Source organism: Ambystoma mexicanum, chromosome 13 (genome assembly GCF_040938575.1).
Source record: "Ambystoma mexicanum isolate Mex_15411 chromosome 13, UKY_AmexF1_1, whole genome shotgun sequence".
Taxonomy (NCBI): domain Eukaryota; kingdom Metazoa; phylum Chordata; class Amphibia; order Caudata; family Ambystomatidae; genus Ambystoma; species Ambystoma mexicanum.
Window position 1 is genome coordinate 444,234,147 of NC_090938.1, and position 18,950 is coordinate 444,253,096.

Consider the following 18,950-nt stretch of genomic DNA (forward strand, 5'->3'; position numbering starts at 1 on the left):
ATGAAACATTGTAATCATGTTGTTCCAAATTGACTTATTTCGCTAGACAATAGCTGATCCACAAAGTTCCTGGTAGAATGTATATGATGTTTAGTATGAGGGGGTTAGATATGTAAGGCGGACAACTTTCGAATGATTTCTCAAAATAGGCCATTTTATTAAATCATAAGTTTGATCAAACACCTCCCTATCCCTACTGTGACGAGGATTTCCCTGCCTATCAACACTAAAGGAAATCACTCTAATACAGGATATCTGACCCTCACACTTAAACATAATCTACACAAAAAATATATGGCAATTCACACCAATATTTACAGTTGTACTTCTGATATATTCAGAGTCTTTCTTCATGACCTGGGTGACTCCCCCACCATCTTCTCCAGGTTTCAAGTTAGATTCAGTTTCAATGTTCAACAAAAAGAAACAAGTAAATCTGGGTTTTAAACAAAGCCTTAATTCAGTTCTTGGCTCTTTCAAGATGTCAAAAGAAAGTTTTGTTAACCACAGTTCAACCAACAGAAAGTCTCCACTTCTTCCTTGAATAATGGATTTCCACTTCCTCAAATAGCATCAATGTCATTTCAGGCTGAGCTATTTTGTCGCAACTTATAAATGTCAAAGACGGAACACGGTTCCTTATGAGGTTTTTCTGGTTAGGTTAATGAAACAGTTTATATCTTTGTCTGGATGACTTCCCAGCACTTTTCTTCACCTGAACAACTCTCGTATCAGGTTAACTTCTGTAAGACTTCACTATGCGGGTCTATTCGCCTGCCCCATGGAGTTCCACATTCTACTGTGCTTCTGAAGTTTTAAATCTGCTGACAACCAAAATGAATACCACAACTTCAACAATTTGTTTCTTTGTGACTTTAAACAGATGAGACAAGATTCACTTTAGTGCACCACAACACCTTCAAGTAAGCAAGGCACTCTTCTGACATTCACTTTCCAGAATTGCGGCTTCTTTACCACTCTTGTCTGTCTGCAACAACAACCAGAATGCCTTTATGATTTATTTCTTCATTTCTCCTCTGGCAATGTGAGTTATTTCAACTTGTAGAGAACAATCACAACCTCCCCTCTTCCCAACCTTGTCTTTGCCTCTTTGTAACTTGCCAACCAGCGTTTTCTAGTCATCGAACTTGTTGTCAGTCTCTTTTAGTCAATGCTGGGTACACTCCTGGCTTGGGAGGTGCTTGTATCCTACTTAACCTAGGACAATGCTTGCACCCCTCTGTCTTTGGGAAAGGTTTCATTCACTCTTGTGTTGGGCAATGCTTGTTCTCCTCAACTCAGTAATTCATGTTTTTGTCACTCTGTTTCAGAGTTTCCATGTAATAATGTCCCTGCAATAATGTCACCTGACACAAAAAGCTGCTGTTTTTTGCGGAGACATAATTACATTGAAAATGCGTGGGACACCCCTGCAGCCCCTGTTTTTTTTTTTTTTTTTAACAATGGGAGCAGGGGACATCCCCGTACATAATGTCACCATATATAATGTTGCCAATTGCTTTTTCCCGGCGACATTATGTAAGGGGCTATTATTACCTGATACCGTTTCAGAGTAACTTTGCATTCTACCACTTTATGCACTCGGAGGCTAACCTTTGCCTCAGAATCACTTTTAGTTATACACGATCAGTCTTTCATTTGTTTTCCAACGTTTAAACATTCAATTAAACTGTCTATCCGTGTTATGCTTTTACACGAGAAAAGGGAATGAAGTTTTACTTGTACGCAAGTGCTACTTTTCACTCTTTCCCATTGTTCAGGCATCAACGGTTGCGTTATAACAGCTGTCGGTCATAGGCAAGTGATCCTACTGGGTACTGTTGCCTTCCTGTGTTTGTGCAAGGGTTCAGAACGCTCAGTTTCACTCACTGGCTTCTGTGTTACTCCCTTCACCTCGCGCAGGAATCTAACTGCTTCAGGCTTCTCTGGGGCATACACTCCTCTTCTGTAAAGGTGCCTGCAACCCTGCCATGCAGTCGCAGAGCTCCTCTTGCTCCCAGGACCCTCGGCTGCAGAATTCTTCTCAGCCATGGTCTCCAGCACACCTTCTGCTGCACAATCTCTGCAATCAGTTTCACATGTGGGAAAGCAGTCTTCCTTCCCGCCTTCCACTGCGCTTGCTCTGCACCTCAGCGTTTGGGGGAACAAGACCCCTCAGGACAGGCAGCTGAAATCTGCTTGGTCAAAGTCCTGGTGTCTCTTCTGTTCACCCACTTCTGCCTGGATTGCCAAAACCGTGCTCTTTTCTTTCTGCTACAACTGCTGCTGCACTGACTCTAGCTACATCTCCATGTAATGGCCTGCACCTGAGGGGGGCTTTTAAGGCTCTCGGCTTCCGTCAGGGTTAGGTTGTTAGGCTTAATTGCCCGACTACTGCTGGAACATTGCTCTTCAATGCTCTTACTCGTCCCAGTACTCATGGGATTATGGGACTTGTCCCAATTAATAACAATATTTTTTTTATTAACTTCTTAGTTTTAAATGCAGATCTAGTTTTCTTAAATGCATTTAAAGAAGAATCATTGAGATTTCATTGGAAAGGGGAAGGCAGTTTTTTCAAATAATATCATTATCCGTTTCCTTTCAGTGTACCTTTGGGAGAAAGGTGGCTTTTCAGATACTTTAGCCGGTTTTCCTTTCCTTGTGGTATTTATAATTGTCACACCAACTTTGCCCACATCAACTGACTTAATATGTGGTTCAACATTATAGCAACAATAAGCCATTACATGTTTTGGCATTTCCAAAAGGGTCTTCCCTGTCAAGGAGAAATACTGCGTCTCATCCCATGGGATCTCCTCACCACCCTGGGCCTTGTCTCCTCCCAGGTGGTCCTCCCGCAGTACACCACCTCCAAGGTCAGGATCAGGAAGTGTCTGCCTTTCCCTGACCACCTGGGAGGAGACTCTAGGCAGGGGTTTAGTGAGAGATCCATTGGTTTCATCACATAAGTCTCCTGCTGTTTCTCTTAACCATTGTAAACCAGATTGATACATTTCCCATGTCAAGAATATTCTTTTCTAGTCTGTTACCAATTCTTAACTTTAGAGACCACCTTTACAAGGCTGCACAGTGACATGTTTAGCATTTATTTGCTGAGGCAACAATAAACATACCTTTGTAGCAAACATGTATTCTATTACTTCATAGTTTCACCTCTGTGGCGAACTAGCAAATGAAGATCACAAAAGCATTTCTTTAATATGATGGCTTGCATTGCCTTTCTTATTTTAAGAATATTTCTAGTGTAGGAAACGCACTCCATTTCCCCGAATGTAGAGTCCATCCTCTCTATCCCACGTCTTTACGTCACTTGAAACTTTCTCTTAGTTTCCCAGAATGCTGCACGGAGGCACTGTATAACAAGATGTATTTTCTTTTATTTTGGCCAGAGGTGCTACGTCTGGGCGTTCCCTGGTGGGCTTTGGGGCACACTCTGGGAAGGCAGGAATGTGGGTGAAAGTGTCTTTGAATGTTCCCATGGTGAGGGGGGAGCTATTCTACTCCTCCCACTGTGGGTTCCCTGGGTAGGATCTGCTTCTGGCACTGGAATGCATGATGGAATTGAGCATGAAGAAGGGCTGAGGGAGATCACCTTCACCCTCCCGCAGGTGCCACGTTACTTAGCGGTCCGATAATACCTGAATGTCATGCCGTGTGATCTCCTCTCACAGGGGCAATGGAGTAAGGCAGACCGAGAAAGAGACAGTCAATTAGATTCAAGGCCGGCCGGGGAGACAGTGTCTGCAATAATTAATGCAATTCTCCATTTCTCATGCAGCTGAAAACTCGTGATGGTTCAGAATATCTCATCCAGCATGATTCGGAGAGCATCACGGAAGACTGGTACAAAGTCATATTGGACAGCATCCAAACCCTGGTATGTATTAACAACCACTAAGTGTCAATCTCATACCAAGCTTTAAAAACCTATTTTAACGGTGGCTGTGTAGAGGTTTTCACCCACAGACCTATGATCCCTTGTCGAATACCCTGCACTGAAGGGGGTTGAGCACAAATCACTGCTCCTTCATTTTTTTTAATTGTCATCCTCAAACTCTTTTGAAAAAAGTTCTCTTTTACGTTTGAAACTGGCAAATGCATTAAAGCATCAGAAAATTAACAGGTTTCCTTACTTGAAAGCATGCATGTTTATGTCAATTGGTGGGTGGAGAGATGTCACTTTTCTTTACACTCCAGAGGCAGCATTGATCACACATAGGTTGAGAGAGACACAGTGTGAGGCTCTGTGCCTCATTACATGAAACCAATACCACTCCGGAGTACATGCGTGGAACTGTTGAGTGGCGCAGCTGCATTAAATGGTCTGCACCGGGGCGCTGTTGCTAAGAGTAGCTCCTGCCACAAGGTCAGTGTTTACAGAGGGCCACATGGCACCGAAAGTGGGGGCCAATGCCCCACCAGCTTTGATAGACAGTCGTTCACTGGACTCTCACTGGGGGGGTTGCAGTGGAGGGTCCCAGGTGGTGCACAATTCGAGCGCAGCCTGGGGCCCAATTACCCAAGTGCATTCTTTGGTAATACAAAGAATGTCCACAGGCATTTGGGATTTTCTCATTTCCATGTGGCAAACCTTCCCGCAAATGAGGAATCACCCTTTTAAAGGTACATCTGTCAATGTTCTTATCACATGTTTGGTATTAGAATGGTGCATCATGGGACCTTTTGGCAATGCCATTGTGTGTTGCATACAGCTGACCCGCTGTGGTATTTGCACGGGGTGCACATTCCATAATGAGGCCACATGTCAACACAACATTTCTGGGAAAAGTCCCTCAGCTGCTCTAATTTGGAAATACAGACCCTAAAATCATATTGGGGTTCCAATAGTCTTCCCAATGAACCTACCTGCCACATTTCTATCTTCCTAAGTTTGAAATGTACCCAGGAACAGATAGTCCAGCTTGCTGGTGCCTGGGAGGCAGACCCTCGTGATTCATTCTAAAGAGGTGGAAACCCTTTGCAACCTCGGAATGATGAGCACGGGATGCTTGGTATGATAATGAGAGCTTGCAAAGATCTCAACGATTCCTATTTTAATGTATTGTTTTAAGTGTGGACCTAGCTCGAGAGAGCTTTCTCTGGGAGCCACCTGAACCTGAAAGTCGGAGCCATGTTTGGAAGGGGAAGCAGAAGGCATGGGTGATTTAAAGGATCGGCCCATCAGAACATAACTTAATTCTCTTACTGTGGAAAGGGGTATCATTTTGAAAGGAGTACACTCTGCCACAGTGATTTAGCATGAGTGACAGCCCAACTGTTGGTGCCCTTCCCAAATTTACACATTTTTAATTCATCTATATCAGACATTTAAATTCAAAAGGTGATCGACAAATAGAATCAACCTTTTCAATAAAAATTTTATTTAGCTGTGTATTCATTATGGCACAAAAAAGGAACAATGCTTAATTTATAGCACTTTGCACACCCTATATGTATGATTATCTTGGAATATTAAGTAGTATTTAACTGTTTTAATGTTAGATCAAGGTGCAGGGGAGAATGTGCTGCCCTGGCACATGGACAGATGATATAAGTGTAGAAAAAATGAGTTCCCTAAATGGGGATCTCCCGTCCCCTGCTCACTATCTTGTGCTAATTGGCAAAAATGCCTTACATGTTCATACTCAAACTAGAAATAGAAAAGTCTTAAATGCAGAACACGATTGAACTTTAGGAAGTCATCTTCACTTAATAAAGCAATTCAAATTAGAAAAACACACATAGTTTTTTTTTGTGTCCCAACGCAATATTTGATCTATGCGGGAAAACAGTCTTACAAAACCTTTGGGATCCTTACTCATAATACCGCCCGCAGGGTCAGGGTCAGGTAGCGACTGCCTTCCCCTGGCCACATGGGAGGAGACTTTAGGTTGCGGTTCATCACACCGGGCTTGTCAGAGACAATCAGTGCAGCTGATCCTGCTCCTTTACCAATATGTGATTCATCACGGTCCTCAGGCTCACTGTCTATATAAGAGCTCGCAGGTCATGATGCTGGGCTACTTTCCCATGAGGTAGATCTGAGGGGATCATCACATTTGGATTGATCTGTGAAGACACTGTCACCCCTTTAATCGTTATCATCACGTGTCAATTTTCCTGGATTTGCGTAACTTGACATCATCTTGGTTTTAACAAAAATCTGTCTATGGTGTTATAATTCTTGTCTTTAGATGTCGTGGGGGCTTCCATCTGTTCACCCTCTTGTTTTAGTGCCTCGATTTGGGCAACATTTCTTTTGTGCTCACCATCTGCATGTTCCAGTAAGTGGATCATTACCTTGGACCTAGTATTTAAGTTGTCCTCCCACTTCTGTGCTAGGTCATTATCTTATGGATTTTCAAAATCTAGCAGAATAAGGATTCTCAAACAGATGAAACGATCCAGAGCCAGAAAGGCGCGTGCCAAGATCTTGGCACCAGAAGTAGCAGAGGCAGGGGGATAAACAATTTGGTTTGCAACTTATCCACTTAGTCTTACATCACAGGAGACCTCGTTATAGAATAAAGCGATATCTTTTGCACCCTCGGTTTCTAATGATTACACTTTCATTCAGATAGATCTGTTTAAATTTACTAGGAAAATAAAATAAAAATGTGCAACGTAAATAAGTCAATATGTTACACTAGAACGTAAAGCATCAATTTTTGACATTAAAATGGAAAATATAGCACTCACTTCTTCCCTTGGAAGAGAGTGATACCGCTCAGAACCTTCCCATTCAAGAGCTAATTTGCAATTTGAATATAATAGAACAAAATATCAACATTCCAGAATTAGCCAAAAAATCCAAAAGTACTCCTAACTTTCAGGGAAACAATGTCATTGAGATCTTTCATAACGCAGTTACTCTCAATGTCCACAGGCTAGAGGACATGGTCAGGACCAACAGATACAAATGTAATCAAAACTTGAGCAAATCGCAAATACAAACCGGCAACTTCCCCATTTCAGCTGTTCATGTCTGGTAGAGATTCAATTGATTAGTTTTGGACTCGGATGCTGCCAATTGGCTCCCTTATTGTCTGGATAAGAACATGTTGGCTGTGTTCTTTGTATAACTAGACTTGGTTCAATAAATACCCTTGTATCTAACATACCAGCACTGTGAGACATTGATTCCACTGTGTAAAGTCATAAATTGGTTGAGATAAACATTTTATGATTTATTTAAAAAAAAAGAAAATACTTCTGTTATGCGGTCCGTATCATTAGGCGGCATCTGCTCAAATATCCTGTTGTTGGCCTGACTGGAAAGACCAAGGATGCACGTCTTCTTGAGCTAAAAAGTAATGAAGACTCTTGTTGCCTTCTCAGAATAGTTTTTCAAGAAAACAGGGCCACAATGCGTGGTTAACATAGAATTCATATATGGGGTGCACTCTGATAACCAGGCATTGTTTTTGATACAATATTGACACTTTTGCATCTCCCATTTGATTGTGTGCCCCCCTTTACCTTTATTAAATCTTAAATATTTGGCAGTGATCTCACTGTTCACTATGACTCCTACTAGTAGTACTCCTAATGACACATCTACAAGTAATACTCCTGTTACTGGCACTATTGCTGCTACTCCTACTTTTTCTACTGATAATATTGTTAAAATAGATGGCTCTATTTATCTCTACATATGTTGTTTTTATTCATGGACCTTTGAGTGGGTTGGGTACAAAGGAAGACTGGACAGTATGGAATATTACTGGGGACCTCTACATCCTGCATGGATCATGCAGAGCTCTCACGTTTCTCAGTTCCATCTGTGAGAAAGGCATCCAGTCCCACTTTTTTCTGGAATGCTGGGCCAAAACTAAAATTCCCAGAATTACTATGAGTAAAATGGGACTGGGTGGCTTTTTCACACATGGAACTGGGTATTCTGATAGCTCTGATCATGTAAGGACCCCTGCCCTCTTTACACTAGGCTGCCATGATTCATCTCTCACCTCTAGGAAGCCGCTCATGTTTTACTGTGAGAGATCTCCATATTGTCCTGACTGTAACATCAGATGTGCTTTTAGCCCACAGTCCCAATGGCAGAACACAACAACCATCCTCCGGAGCATAGTCCCAACGAGAGGCTGGAAGGAAACAACAAAGAAAAAGAGGACAAGAAGACGCAAGGTAAAAGGATGCTTTCCCTCCCCATATCTACCATAAAGCAGGCACTGTAGGACATCTCCTGCTTAAAAAGGTCCATTGCAAACAAAACCATTTTAGGGAACGTAACGTTATGAACTGCCAGCGAGCAGAGGACTGGCCTGTAGTGTCACTGGGAGATTTCTAACAGACCCTTGTCATTGAAGAAATGAGGGGTGCTTAGGGTCACTCTTCCCCAGCTCTGCAAGCAGTGGTGGATTGGTCTACAGGGGACTCTGGGGAGTTCCCTGTTGGCTTCTGAACCACAAGCCATTTAGGTGAATACCCTGGGTTTCTGCTCCTCTCACCCTCTCTTCCATGAACTCTGCCCTCCTTCCATCTCTCCTCATCTGCCCAATCCCTTCCTTTGAAGTAAATAATTAGTTATAAATCTTCTCATATGTTAATCTCTCACTTTTAAAAATAAATGTCTTTTTTTTGTTATGTTTGAACTACTTTTTAATCCTTATACGAGGGCATATGTGTTTTAAAATGCACTCATTGGACCATTGTGTTCCAGAATTTCATATGGGAGAACCACCTCCACCCCCTAGTTAGTGGAGTTGGTCTTGCACACATGATATATTATGGGGCCATTGTAAAAACTATTGTGAGGGCCACTTTTGGTTCCCAGTCCACCCCAGAATGCAAGCATTGTGCAGGACCAGACTTGCGAACGGTGCCAATTTCCTAATTAGCTTGCATGGCCCTGTGAAGACTTAAACCTTTTGAGGCAAACACGATGGTAAAGCAAAATTACAAAATACTGCAGTGAAAACTATTTCTTAAAAACACATGGCACCAGATGATTTCAGTGTAAACGAGAGCGTGGAAGGGGCAAGAGGTTGAGGAAAGTCCATGAACATGAAAGCGGGAAGGATCAGGACGGGTACGAGAAGAGGCGAGGAATGGAAAAGTCTGTGTTTATGTGAGGCGGGGAGCAGGACAGTGTTGAGAGCAAGGGAGGAGGTGGGCAATATGACCGGGCACAGATTCAGGCACAAGAGATGGGGAAACTTGATGGGGCATGAAGGCTGGAAAGGGAGAAGTGGATTAAAAAATCACTGTTGGGGAGCTGGCGGGATAACCAGCATTCCCACCTTCCCCTACCCTCTAAGTTCCAGGGTTTGCATGCAAACTTTCAAACTAATCCTACTCTTTTTTTATGCATGTCATATGTATTGTGTGCTATGGCTTCAAACTAAGTAGGAGCAATGTAACTGCCATACTCGGGACAACCCAAGCCTACTAGGCACTAATTGGACTACAGAAAAAATAATAATCACCTGTAAAGTCTTTTTTACTCTAGTCCGTCCTCAGTAGACCACGTTTATTTAATGCTAATAACCAAGCAAGTTTAATGGGATTGAGCCATTACATGATCAAACTATACTGAATGGTAAAAATACAAAACTCCCAGCTTCTGACCATGTGGCCTATCCAGATAGGTGTGGTCCCATGGACCACATTCCAATCTTAGAAGGATACTGCTTTGTGTGTTTGAAGTTAATATCTTGCACAGATTTTTCACAGCATTAATGCAGTTTTTGGATAGTACTTTTTGCTACAGTGGAACTTTCAGGGGAGAAAGTCCTCCCTATTCCATCGGAGGAATCACTCTTTGTAGTGCCGCTATTTTTGTGTGTGTTTTAGAACATTTTTCATACACAATGAAAGTTGAAGCCATACATGTATGCTAATGGGAAAGAGTGAGGCTAGATGACAAGTGTAGATGATAAATGTTATCCTGATGAAGTTTGTTTAGAGCTAGATGGATCAAAACATGCGTATATGTTTATTAATGGAGAGATCTGGCATTAACGAGAATAATTGCGGATGCTATTTTCAGTTTTTACTTTTATAGGCTTGGAAGTGTCCACCTGTTAATTGTCATATGTACATGCAGACTCAAAACTGCCTAACGTTACAAAAGTATTTAATTTGAGGACGCATTCGCAAATCCAGACCCTTCCTCTCTGTTATTAATTAGTAGCAAGCATAAAAACAATAACAATTCCCCCAAGGAGGTAAGACCTTCATCCCAAACTCGCGGTCCATGAGGCCGCTACAAATTCACTACACGACAGACTTGGGTGAAGGGTCGGGAGGTATGACACCAGGCTCTCACCGGAATTGCTGAGCTTAGTCAAACCAAAATCGTGAGACTGTCCATGGATCAACACCGGGCCTCAAGCAGTAGAGCTTGACTGTGCATTGTGCAATATCCACAATCCAGTCCAAAAGCAGTGCAGTAAGAAAAAATCAAGGTCAAATCTGTAGGAAGAAAATCCAAAGTATTGTACAATGTCCGCAATCCAAAAGCAGTCCAGTTAGAAAATCAAGGCCAACTCTCTAGAAAGATAAATCCAAAGATGCTGAAAACCACAGTTCCCAAAAGGTTTCAAGGGGTCGGGTGTAATTCAAGAAAGAGTTCGCTGTCCGAGGTCAGCCGATTCCCCCACACGTGCTGGAATCCAGCATGAGGAATAAGGGAGAAGATCCAGAAGTAGAAGTGGTAGAATGGAGCGGGTGGAAAAAGGACTCTGAAGGTGGGTGGAGACTTACAGGAGGGGACTGGAGCCAGAGGAGACAAAGAAGAAAAAAGGAGCGGAATGTCGTGGACGAGCCCGACAACCCGGAGACATTTGTTGAGAAGCAGAGACTGGCGAGGTGGCTTTTCCTTTCTGTTTCTGGGCCACAGTGCTTAGCGTAATCATGTCGGGTGGCACCGACCTGCTGGGAGTTGTAGTTCCTCCGGCACCTGGAAGTCCAGAAGCGCCACTGGACATTCCAGCACCTCGCTGGATGCCTGAGCTGGGCCATGTGTACCTCAGGAGACATGTCGTCCTCTCTATCCATGCTCTCCCCAATTGGCATTCTTTAACTCCTATCATGGCTCCATTCTAAGAGATATGACGTGAAATAATAACTGCACAAATGTAAGAACTACAGGTTGGCTTTGTAAATATTTGTATAGCTCCGTCCATAGCAGGTGGGGGTTATGTGCATTAAAGCTGGGATTGGGCTCTTTCAATATTGTAGATTTCATCACTGGAGACTTTAATTTGAATCTGTATATTTTGCATTTTAGGGACTGTTACAAAAAACAATGATCTCACCATGGACAGCACTGATTCCAGCAGAGTGCGGAATAAGCTGAAGAGATTGTTGCAAAGAAGGCCAACTTTACAGTCGCTGCGGGACAAGGGAATTATTAAAGGTGATTTTTTTATTCTAATTTTGAATGCAAGAAAATTATTATTTTTTAATTGTTTTTGTGTTGGCTGCATTCTGTTCACACTTTAAGGGCCTGCAAAGGTTTGTGAAAGAAAGTAGACCTAAGAAAGCACTACTGTTCCTGATGTTTCATCATCAGATTCTTGGGGTGATATTTTCGAAGGCCATACATAGAGTACCCTGCTTGGCCTTCAGTTCAGTATTTTAGCAAAGTTCTGAGAATTATGATCCTGGGCTTCCAAAACCTATATTCCATAATGCAACTAGCTAAAATACAAGATGTCATTTACCCCCCCCCCACACAGTTTTCGCTACAAACAGTTCAACATTAGAAGTTAAGAATTCTAATTCAGGGCTGTGTGTGGGGGTGCTGAATTCGTTGGAAATAAAATAGTTCAAGTCAAACTTGGTTAAGATGTTTAATTGCAAGAGGGGCTGGTTAATAGTGCCAGTTCACCGGTTACCTTCCAGGAATCCTTTCATGCAGGCAGAAATTGCCTTTTTAAGGTACATTAATGTGACAGTGGTTTAGATAGTACTGAGACACTAAACCACCATGTGTTGTATCTCTCCCAATATACCAGAAATGATTGCCAGTCTTGCATATTCTTTGTATACCAATAGATATTTGCCAGCTGGATGAGTTGGAACCAGTTATTGCATTGTCAATGTCATTTTCATGCTTGGACGATTTAAGTGATGACATGTTGCTGGGTGGGAGGCTGAGCTCGAATATGTTCATTGGAATGTTCTTTTGTGCTATTGCAGATCAAGTATTTGGCTGCCATTTACACGAACTCTGCGAACGGGAGAAGACCGCCGTCCCCCGGTTTGTGAAGGAGTGCATCAAGACCGTGGAAAGCAGAGGTTTGCAATCGGGCCCCAAGACCCCTGTGTTCCACGTCTGCTCATTGCCCCATGTATCCTCTGTGTTTTATTTGGTCTAAACACTTCTTCCCATACTTTCCCTAATTCTTTTCTCGTACTACATACCATTGGTCGCTGTTTGAATGCTGCTGGAAAAAAGCTGCCGTTCTCTTGCATCCCTCTACAGAGAGTTAAGGGCCAGGGGTGGGGTAGGAGTCATTTAGAAGGGTTACCACCATTTAAAAAAAAATCAAAAGTGGGTCAATCTCTCAGGTGGCTTACAGAAAGCAGCGTTAACACCCATAACCTCCTTTACATGTGATTAAAAAGGCTTCTGTGTAGCTCTGCTCTAAAACCATCTCAATTGCACCCCAGTGAATGAGCACATCCTCTTTATAGAGCACACACAATGTGGACTTCATCACACGTGCATGGGTGCTGGACCATAGACCATAATTAATGTGAAGGCACAAGCCTAACACATTTTTCAAAGGGTTTCTTTAATATCTCGTACACAAGGGAGAGCACAGTGTTCTCCTCCTTCGTCAGGAGGGTGTATTCGAAGCTATGCCAGTCATGAGTCTGCCTGCCATCCACTCTCTGCTTTGCTGTTTCCCATGGCTGAATGGAGCACATAAGTGCGACCGACTATTAATGGATCTGTGGGCAGCCAGTATCCATTCATAAAGGAAGAAATATTTTTGGCCCCATGCTCTGCTTTCAGGTACATACCTGTGGTTGAGGGTTGCTTACCTGGCGCCTGCCCTTGAAACTCAGAGCGCCCCTCGGCAATTAAATCTTACTGGTCCTAATCCTGATCACTACGTGCTGTGGACTCCTGGGTCAGAGGCCTGTTGTCCCATGCATGCACATTGCGTAGTGCAGTGCTGGATTGCAAATCCCTAGTCTTAGTAATGATTCGGCACGAGCATGAAACTGGGGAGAAACCCCTCTTGAGTAGGAGTGCACTACCATCAAAAATACAAACGGAACTTAAACTTACACGAGAAGTTACAATCTGCACTAACGCTTAATAAATGTTTGGATTCGTATTCAAATCAGATTGGGTTTTCAAACGTATTATGCGAACCTTAATTGGGCTTGCACCCAGGTGCCGCAGACACACAGTTCCAGGCACCACATGGGGCGGCCCGGTCTTTTTCCTTAGGAAACTGTTTAGAATAACTTTCCTGTCTGTGCAATTACAATACCCCCCTAATCTCCTTGCCGTACTACATTGCAGAGTGAACCTTGGCCTCAAACACTTCAAACCTTTGTCTAATATTCATGTCCATATGTATAGTACGTTTTAGAAGACCGCCAATCCTTGCAGAGGCAGTCTTCGCAATCCTCCTAATGTGTGGAGGCCAGTTGCCATTTTTAGAACATAGCACACCCAAGTATGGGTACAAATCAACCATGCCAATCTACACCAGGGCAAAGGCTGCTTTTTGGGGCTTTGCCTGGTGGAAGGTACTAACAGGATCAGAAGATAGCATTGTGTTTGGTAAAGAATAATCTAGGTTTTTTTTTTGGTAGTGTGGTAGTGAGGGAATGTAATTGAGAACAAGTATTCATTGGACATGAGTGTGAGAGAATGCGGGTCGGGTGCATCTGTATACTTTGGGAGGCAGATGAAGGAGGAGCAAAGAATTCTGTTGTTGAAAGTTGAGGGTGCATCAGATGCCAAGTATTTGTCAGCAGTGGGTGGATGTTCAGGACACATTTGGCGTATGTTGAAATATAGAGGGGGCAGGAAGTACCATGAGTTTACTGTGAGAACTGAGAGTGCAGGCGACAACAGCTGTTCCTTCAGTAGAATATTCTAAAAACGGAATCCCTCTAGATATTGCAGTTGGCTAATCCAATTTCCAAAGCTTGTTTTGCACCAAAAATAATTTAAAGGGTTCTTTGTGAGAATGAAATCTTTATTTCAGTTATTTTCTGCTTGCTAGATATGAAGTGTTTGGGTTTTACACATATTTCATTACTGCATGATATGCCTTTTCATTGTTGCATTATTCTCTAAAGTCCTGCTTCACTGTCATGAGGACTGGCTTTTGCTCATGCAGTCCCTCCCATATCTTGCCCCAAATCCTATTTTCGGATCCTTTTCCCTACACTGCCCCACAGGATTTGAAATAATTGTTTGTATGCGCTTGGGGTGGGTTTCATGGCACTGCACAGTGATCAGTGAGATTTGGCAGCTGGAAACATAGTTCTCCCTTTATTTACACTCACTAATCTTCAAATATTGTTTTGGTTTTCATAGGTTTGGATATTGATGGGCTCTACCGAATCAGTGGCAATCTGGCAACAATACAGAAGTTACGCTTTAAAGTGGATCATGGTACGTAAGCAATTTGAGTTTAGTTCATCTGCATGAGGAACAATTGCACTATGAATTTTATACTTTATCAGGACCATGACATGATCATGTAGTATGGGCGGGAGGGGTCACTTTCAACTATCTTTATTTTATTTTAAATAGTATGTTTAGGTTTTTACAGAAACAGAACTTAAAATGCAACTTTCTAAACTAATAAATGTAATAATTAATCGACCTACAACCCAGGGTACAGTGATAGACTTTGGGTAATAAAGAGCAGACTCTTGGGATAAAGGTTTACTAGAAACTTTATTTGTAATATGTTGATATAGTTGTCAGGGTTGGCCCTTGTTCTCGGGGTCAAGTCATATTGGTATGACTTTGATATCTTAGTCTCTGCTTTAGATGCCTAAGGAGTTGGAACTCCTTAAGCAGCACACAATTTGTTCTTCAAAGGGACCTAGGGAGATGTCCAGCATTTCCTGTCTGTGGAGTATTCTCAGTTTGCTCTAGGATCTCTGGGTCTGAGTTCAGCATTCAAATGGCAGCAGTGCACTTTATACATCCCGGTAATATACCATATCATGCAACATTGAGAACTGCTCATTTGTAATTCAACCCAGGTACTCCTCCTCCATATACCTTTTCTCATTCTCAAACTCAAGTTTGAGTTCTAGTCTACAAATTCTAGTCAACTGGGCATTCATAGTGTGATTCAGTAACCTACACTATAAATCTTATCTTTGTGTTGTACTCTGTTTTCTGCATGTTTTATTCCTCTGTGGTACTTTGGAGCAGTCAACCCAGATAACTGGGTTCCTCGTTACTCCTTGGATTAGTGCTCGGTGGTTATGCACTGCTGAGTTTTCTTAGGTATTTCTTCCAGCCCACTGTTTCTGCTCAGATTGGTGTAAGGCACATGTTTTGCATGCTCTCCCTCTCATCCGGTTCACCCCATAGTTTGATCTGTCCCTCTCACTCGGTTCCCCTTTCTGGGCCCTCATTTTGGGATTCCATCCAGCCGCAACACTTAGCTGGGCTCTCATCTGACCCTGTTTCTCTTGTGTTCTGCTCTTGGCAGTGTACCACAAGCCTTTCTTTCCCTTTGCACTTTCAAGGGCTACTTTCACTGCTCAGTGGCTTAATATCTGACATCCTTTAAGCCATAGCCTCTCAACTCTTTCTGTTCAGACGCATCACAGTTCCTCTGCCAGCAGGACAGAGTAATGTCGACTCTGCTGCACCTCTTGACAACAATGTACACCTCATACCGGCCACATCTAGACACCTCCTTCTGTACTGCCAGGGTCTCTTCAGCAATTCATGGTGCAGCGGGCTGGAGCACATGACTGCTCTCAGGGCACTGTGATGAATCGCATGGATCAGTCACTTCTCCAGAAGGGGGAGACCTTCCCTATGAGGATAGGGATGTGAGCCTATCCGCAACACCCTCCTTGCCAGTAGAGCATGCAGGACCTCACCAGGAGAGACTTCCCCTTTGGGAATAAGGACTCCTATTCTTACAAATAACTTCCTTAGAAACATACCAAGAATTCACCTCGTAACACATTCAGGCAAGATTGTGAAGAAAATACCAAAATCTTATTGTCCTCAATAAACTCGGATTATCCCTTTGAAGGAAAAACTACCTTGTACAGAGATGAAGAAAAAGGTCTGTGGATGGGCACACAGTAAAAAGAAACCAGAGAGAAAGGACTGCGAGAATGCGCTGGTGAACAACCACTGTGACATATCAAAATAAAGAGCCAGAGACTGGGAAGAGAGATGGAGAACCCACGAGTTACACATTCACTTGCTGGCGTATCTAAAGAAAAACTGGATGCGCATTGTCTGAACCAGAGAGGGAACGGAGTGAAACTTCATGCACACGGTGTCGGGATGCGAGGAGAGAAGCCGAATCAGATGCCAGGCATCCTCATCCTAGACAAAAGCAAAGTGGTGGTGTGACCACAACAAAGCAGTGGTTGACCAGTGGGTCTGTTAACGACGCTGACACTACTTCCATGGATGCCACACAGAACATACCGGCAAACAAGATGCTGGGGAAATCGTATATGCAGCAACAAGAAAGAAGAACAGCAGAAGAGTTCCAAGAGGCCAGCCTGATAAGTAGAATAGAAGGTCCCAACCAGTAAACCCGGTGATGTTATCCCTGAGCACGAAAGGTAACTGGGAAAGCGGGAGACCTGGAGGGTACTGAAGGCCATTACTGGAATGCTCATACTCATCCCAGTAGAAATAAGAGATTGATTTAGAATGAAGAGAGAGAGAGAATCATTAGTGGAACGCTCAGTCATCCCAGTCAAGATAAAGAATTAACATGTAAGGATAATCCTTAATCAAAGGTCTATAATCAAAGTATTCAAGAAGAAGACAACCTGAGATATTACAAGATAAGAAACCTTGTGAAAGAGGAGTACCTGAAGAGCAGAGTGAAACAAAGAATAAGGGCCAAGTTCAAAGTGAAACCAGAAACTGTGCAATAAGTATTGAGAACCCAGGAAGTTAAGGGAAAATTCCTAAGTGTTGGATAAAGTTACCCTGTGAAAGAAGAATGAATACAAACAAAATAAGACAAAAAAAGAACAAGAGGGCACGAAAGAACAGACATATGAAAAAGAAGGTTGGCAACTTAAAGAACCCAGTATCGGCACTGTGTGAATTAGTAAAAGTAATTACCAAGAACTAGTTGAGAATAATTTGCCTGAACTCGGCAAAGAACCAGCATACAGGGGAAGAGTCATTCTCTGTGGTTTTGTTATGATAGTGGTTGGGACAGTGGACCGGTTCTAATTTGGGACACACACTGACAAGCACCTCAGTTAGTTTTGTTAGGCAGGGAAAACCCTTAGCATAGTGAAAGATAGGTGCTTATTCCTTTTTATTTAATACAAATCACTGAGATGGAAAGTCAGTCTGTGTCCTTCTTCTGACCCACCACAGCACTTAATTTATCCTGAACTCTCTCTTCTCCTTTTGTTTTGCAAATAATGTGGAAGTGTGAGAGGAAATCTGCATTATCCTATTTTCTTTCCACTTACTTGGATTATTGTAAAGGTTGTAACTCCAGGAATCGAGCATTTGTATCCTTGTGCCGTGACCCCTGTGTCGGGGGAACATGATCTGTGATGAGGGTGAATATTCTTGCAGCCACACAACAATGAAGGTCCTCCATATGATCACTGAGGTTTTCCTGCCCTGTTGTCTAATATTCTGTCCAGTGAATACAATTTGTGGCTGAACAGGACTGTTTTTTCCTCTCCATCTTAGATCTGAGAGAGACCTACATTACATGTATTGGTTTGGAGCGCAACTAATTGGTTGAAGTTGGTTGGGTTACATAAGGCAGTTTTCAGATCTTGAAAAGCTTTCTTAGCCAAATCCCTCCATTTCAAGGATTTGTTCCGTGGTTGGCCAGCACATCAGTCAGTGGATAATTGGGGAATGAATGATATCAAACAAATTCTAAGAATGACAGAAGATCTATTTCTTCTTGATCAGAGATTGGACATTTTGGGCCAATAAGTATGCCAAGAACAGGTTCAACATTTCTTTTGGGGATTGTAAATATGGGTGGGCAATTTAAACATAAACAGGCTCTTCCCCAAGGAAATAACATACCCAGGATGGCCGCCTTTCAGAAATGTCTCTTTGAAAAGCTTTCCCAATCTCAGGGTGATTGGTCAGGCTTTTGAGTCTCTGCCATCAGATGAGCTAAAATATTCCTCTTTAATGACACAGGCTCCAGGATGTAGCTAGCCCTTCCTTTGAGCCTAGGTGTGGCCTTTCTGGGGTCACATATCCTAAGACTAAGCCAGTCCTTGATGTTCTGCAGCACACTCTGGGTTATTTTTCAGAGGAATTGGGATCAGCTAGGCGAGAAGCATACATTCCTGCTAGACTTCCTTTCCTGGCTTTGTTCTCCCCACACCCTCTCACTAGGTTCCCTGTCTCCCACTGGAACTCCTCTCACCTGTTTGACCTGCCTAAGGCCTGACCTGCCCCCCTGGAACCTCTGGCTTCTAGCTGACTAACCTGCTTCTGGCTCTTGGCCCTGTTTTCAATCCCTCAATAAAGTCCTGATCTCATTTCGCTAGTGCTTTCTTTTTCTCCTCTATTTTCTCATCTTCCCTTGGCCAATGTTCTTCATTCTCCCCATCTCAAGACAAATAGTCTGTAGTCTGCCCTCTTGCCTATGCCCTCCTTCTGCTGATTCATCAAATTCTCTGTAGTAAGTTATTGGACTCTTCCCACTGTCTCTTCCTTTTCTCTTGCTCTTCCAGCCTTCTTCCTCTATAGTGTAACCACCTCC

General features: G+C 42.9%; 1 protein-coding gene across 9 annotated transcripts in view; it reads left to right on the plus strand.

Annotated features, from left to right (window-relative positions):
- The window catches only part of ARHGAP27 (Rho GTPase activating protein 27), a 785,924-nt gene that overhangs the window by 704,802 nt on the left and 62,172 nt on the right, over positions 1–18,950 (plus strand). For all 9 annotated transcript variants that reach the window (XM_069634066.1, XM_069634072.1, XM_069634069.1 and 6 more), the window contains 5 exons: positions 3,803–3,901; positions 8,067–8,169; positions 11,276–11,404; positions 12,190–12,288; positions 14,561–14,638. In XM_069634066.1, coding sequence (XP_069490167.1) covers positions 3,803–3,901; positions 8,067–8,169; positions 11,276–11,404; positions 12,190–12,288; positions 14,561–14,638 — 508 coding nt within the window. The remainder of the gene's footprint in view (positions 1–3,802; positions 3,902–8,066; positions 8,170–11,275; positions 11,405–12,189; positions 12,289–14,560; positions 14,639–18,950) is intronic.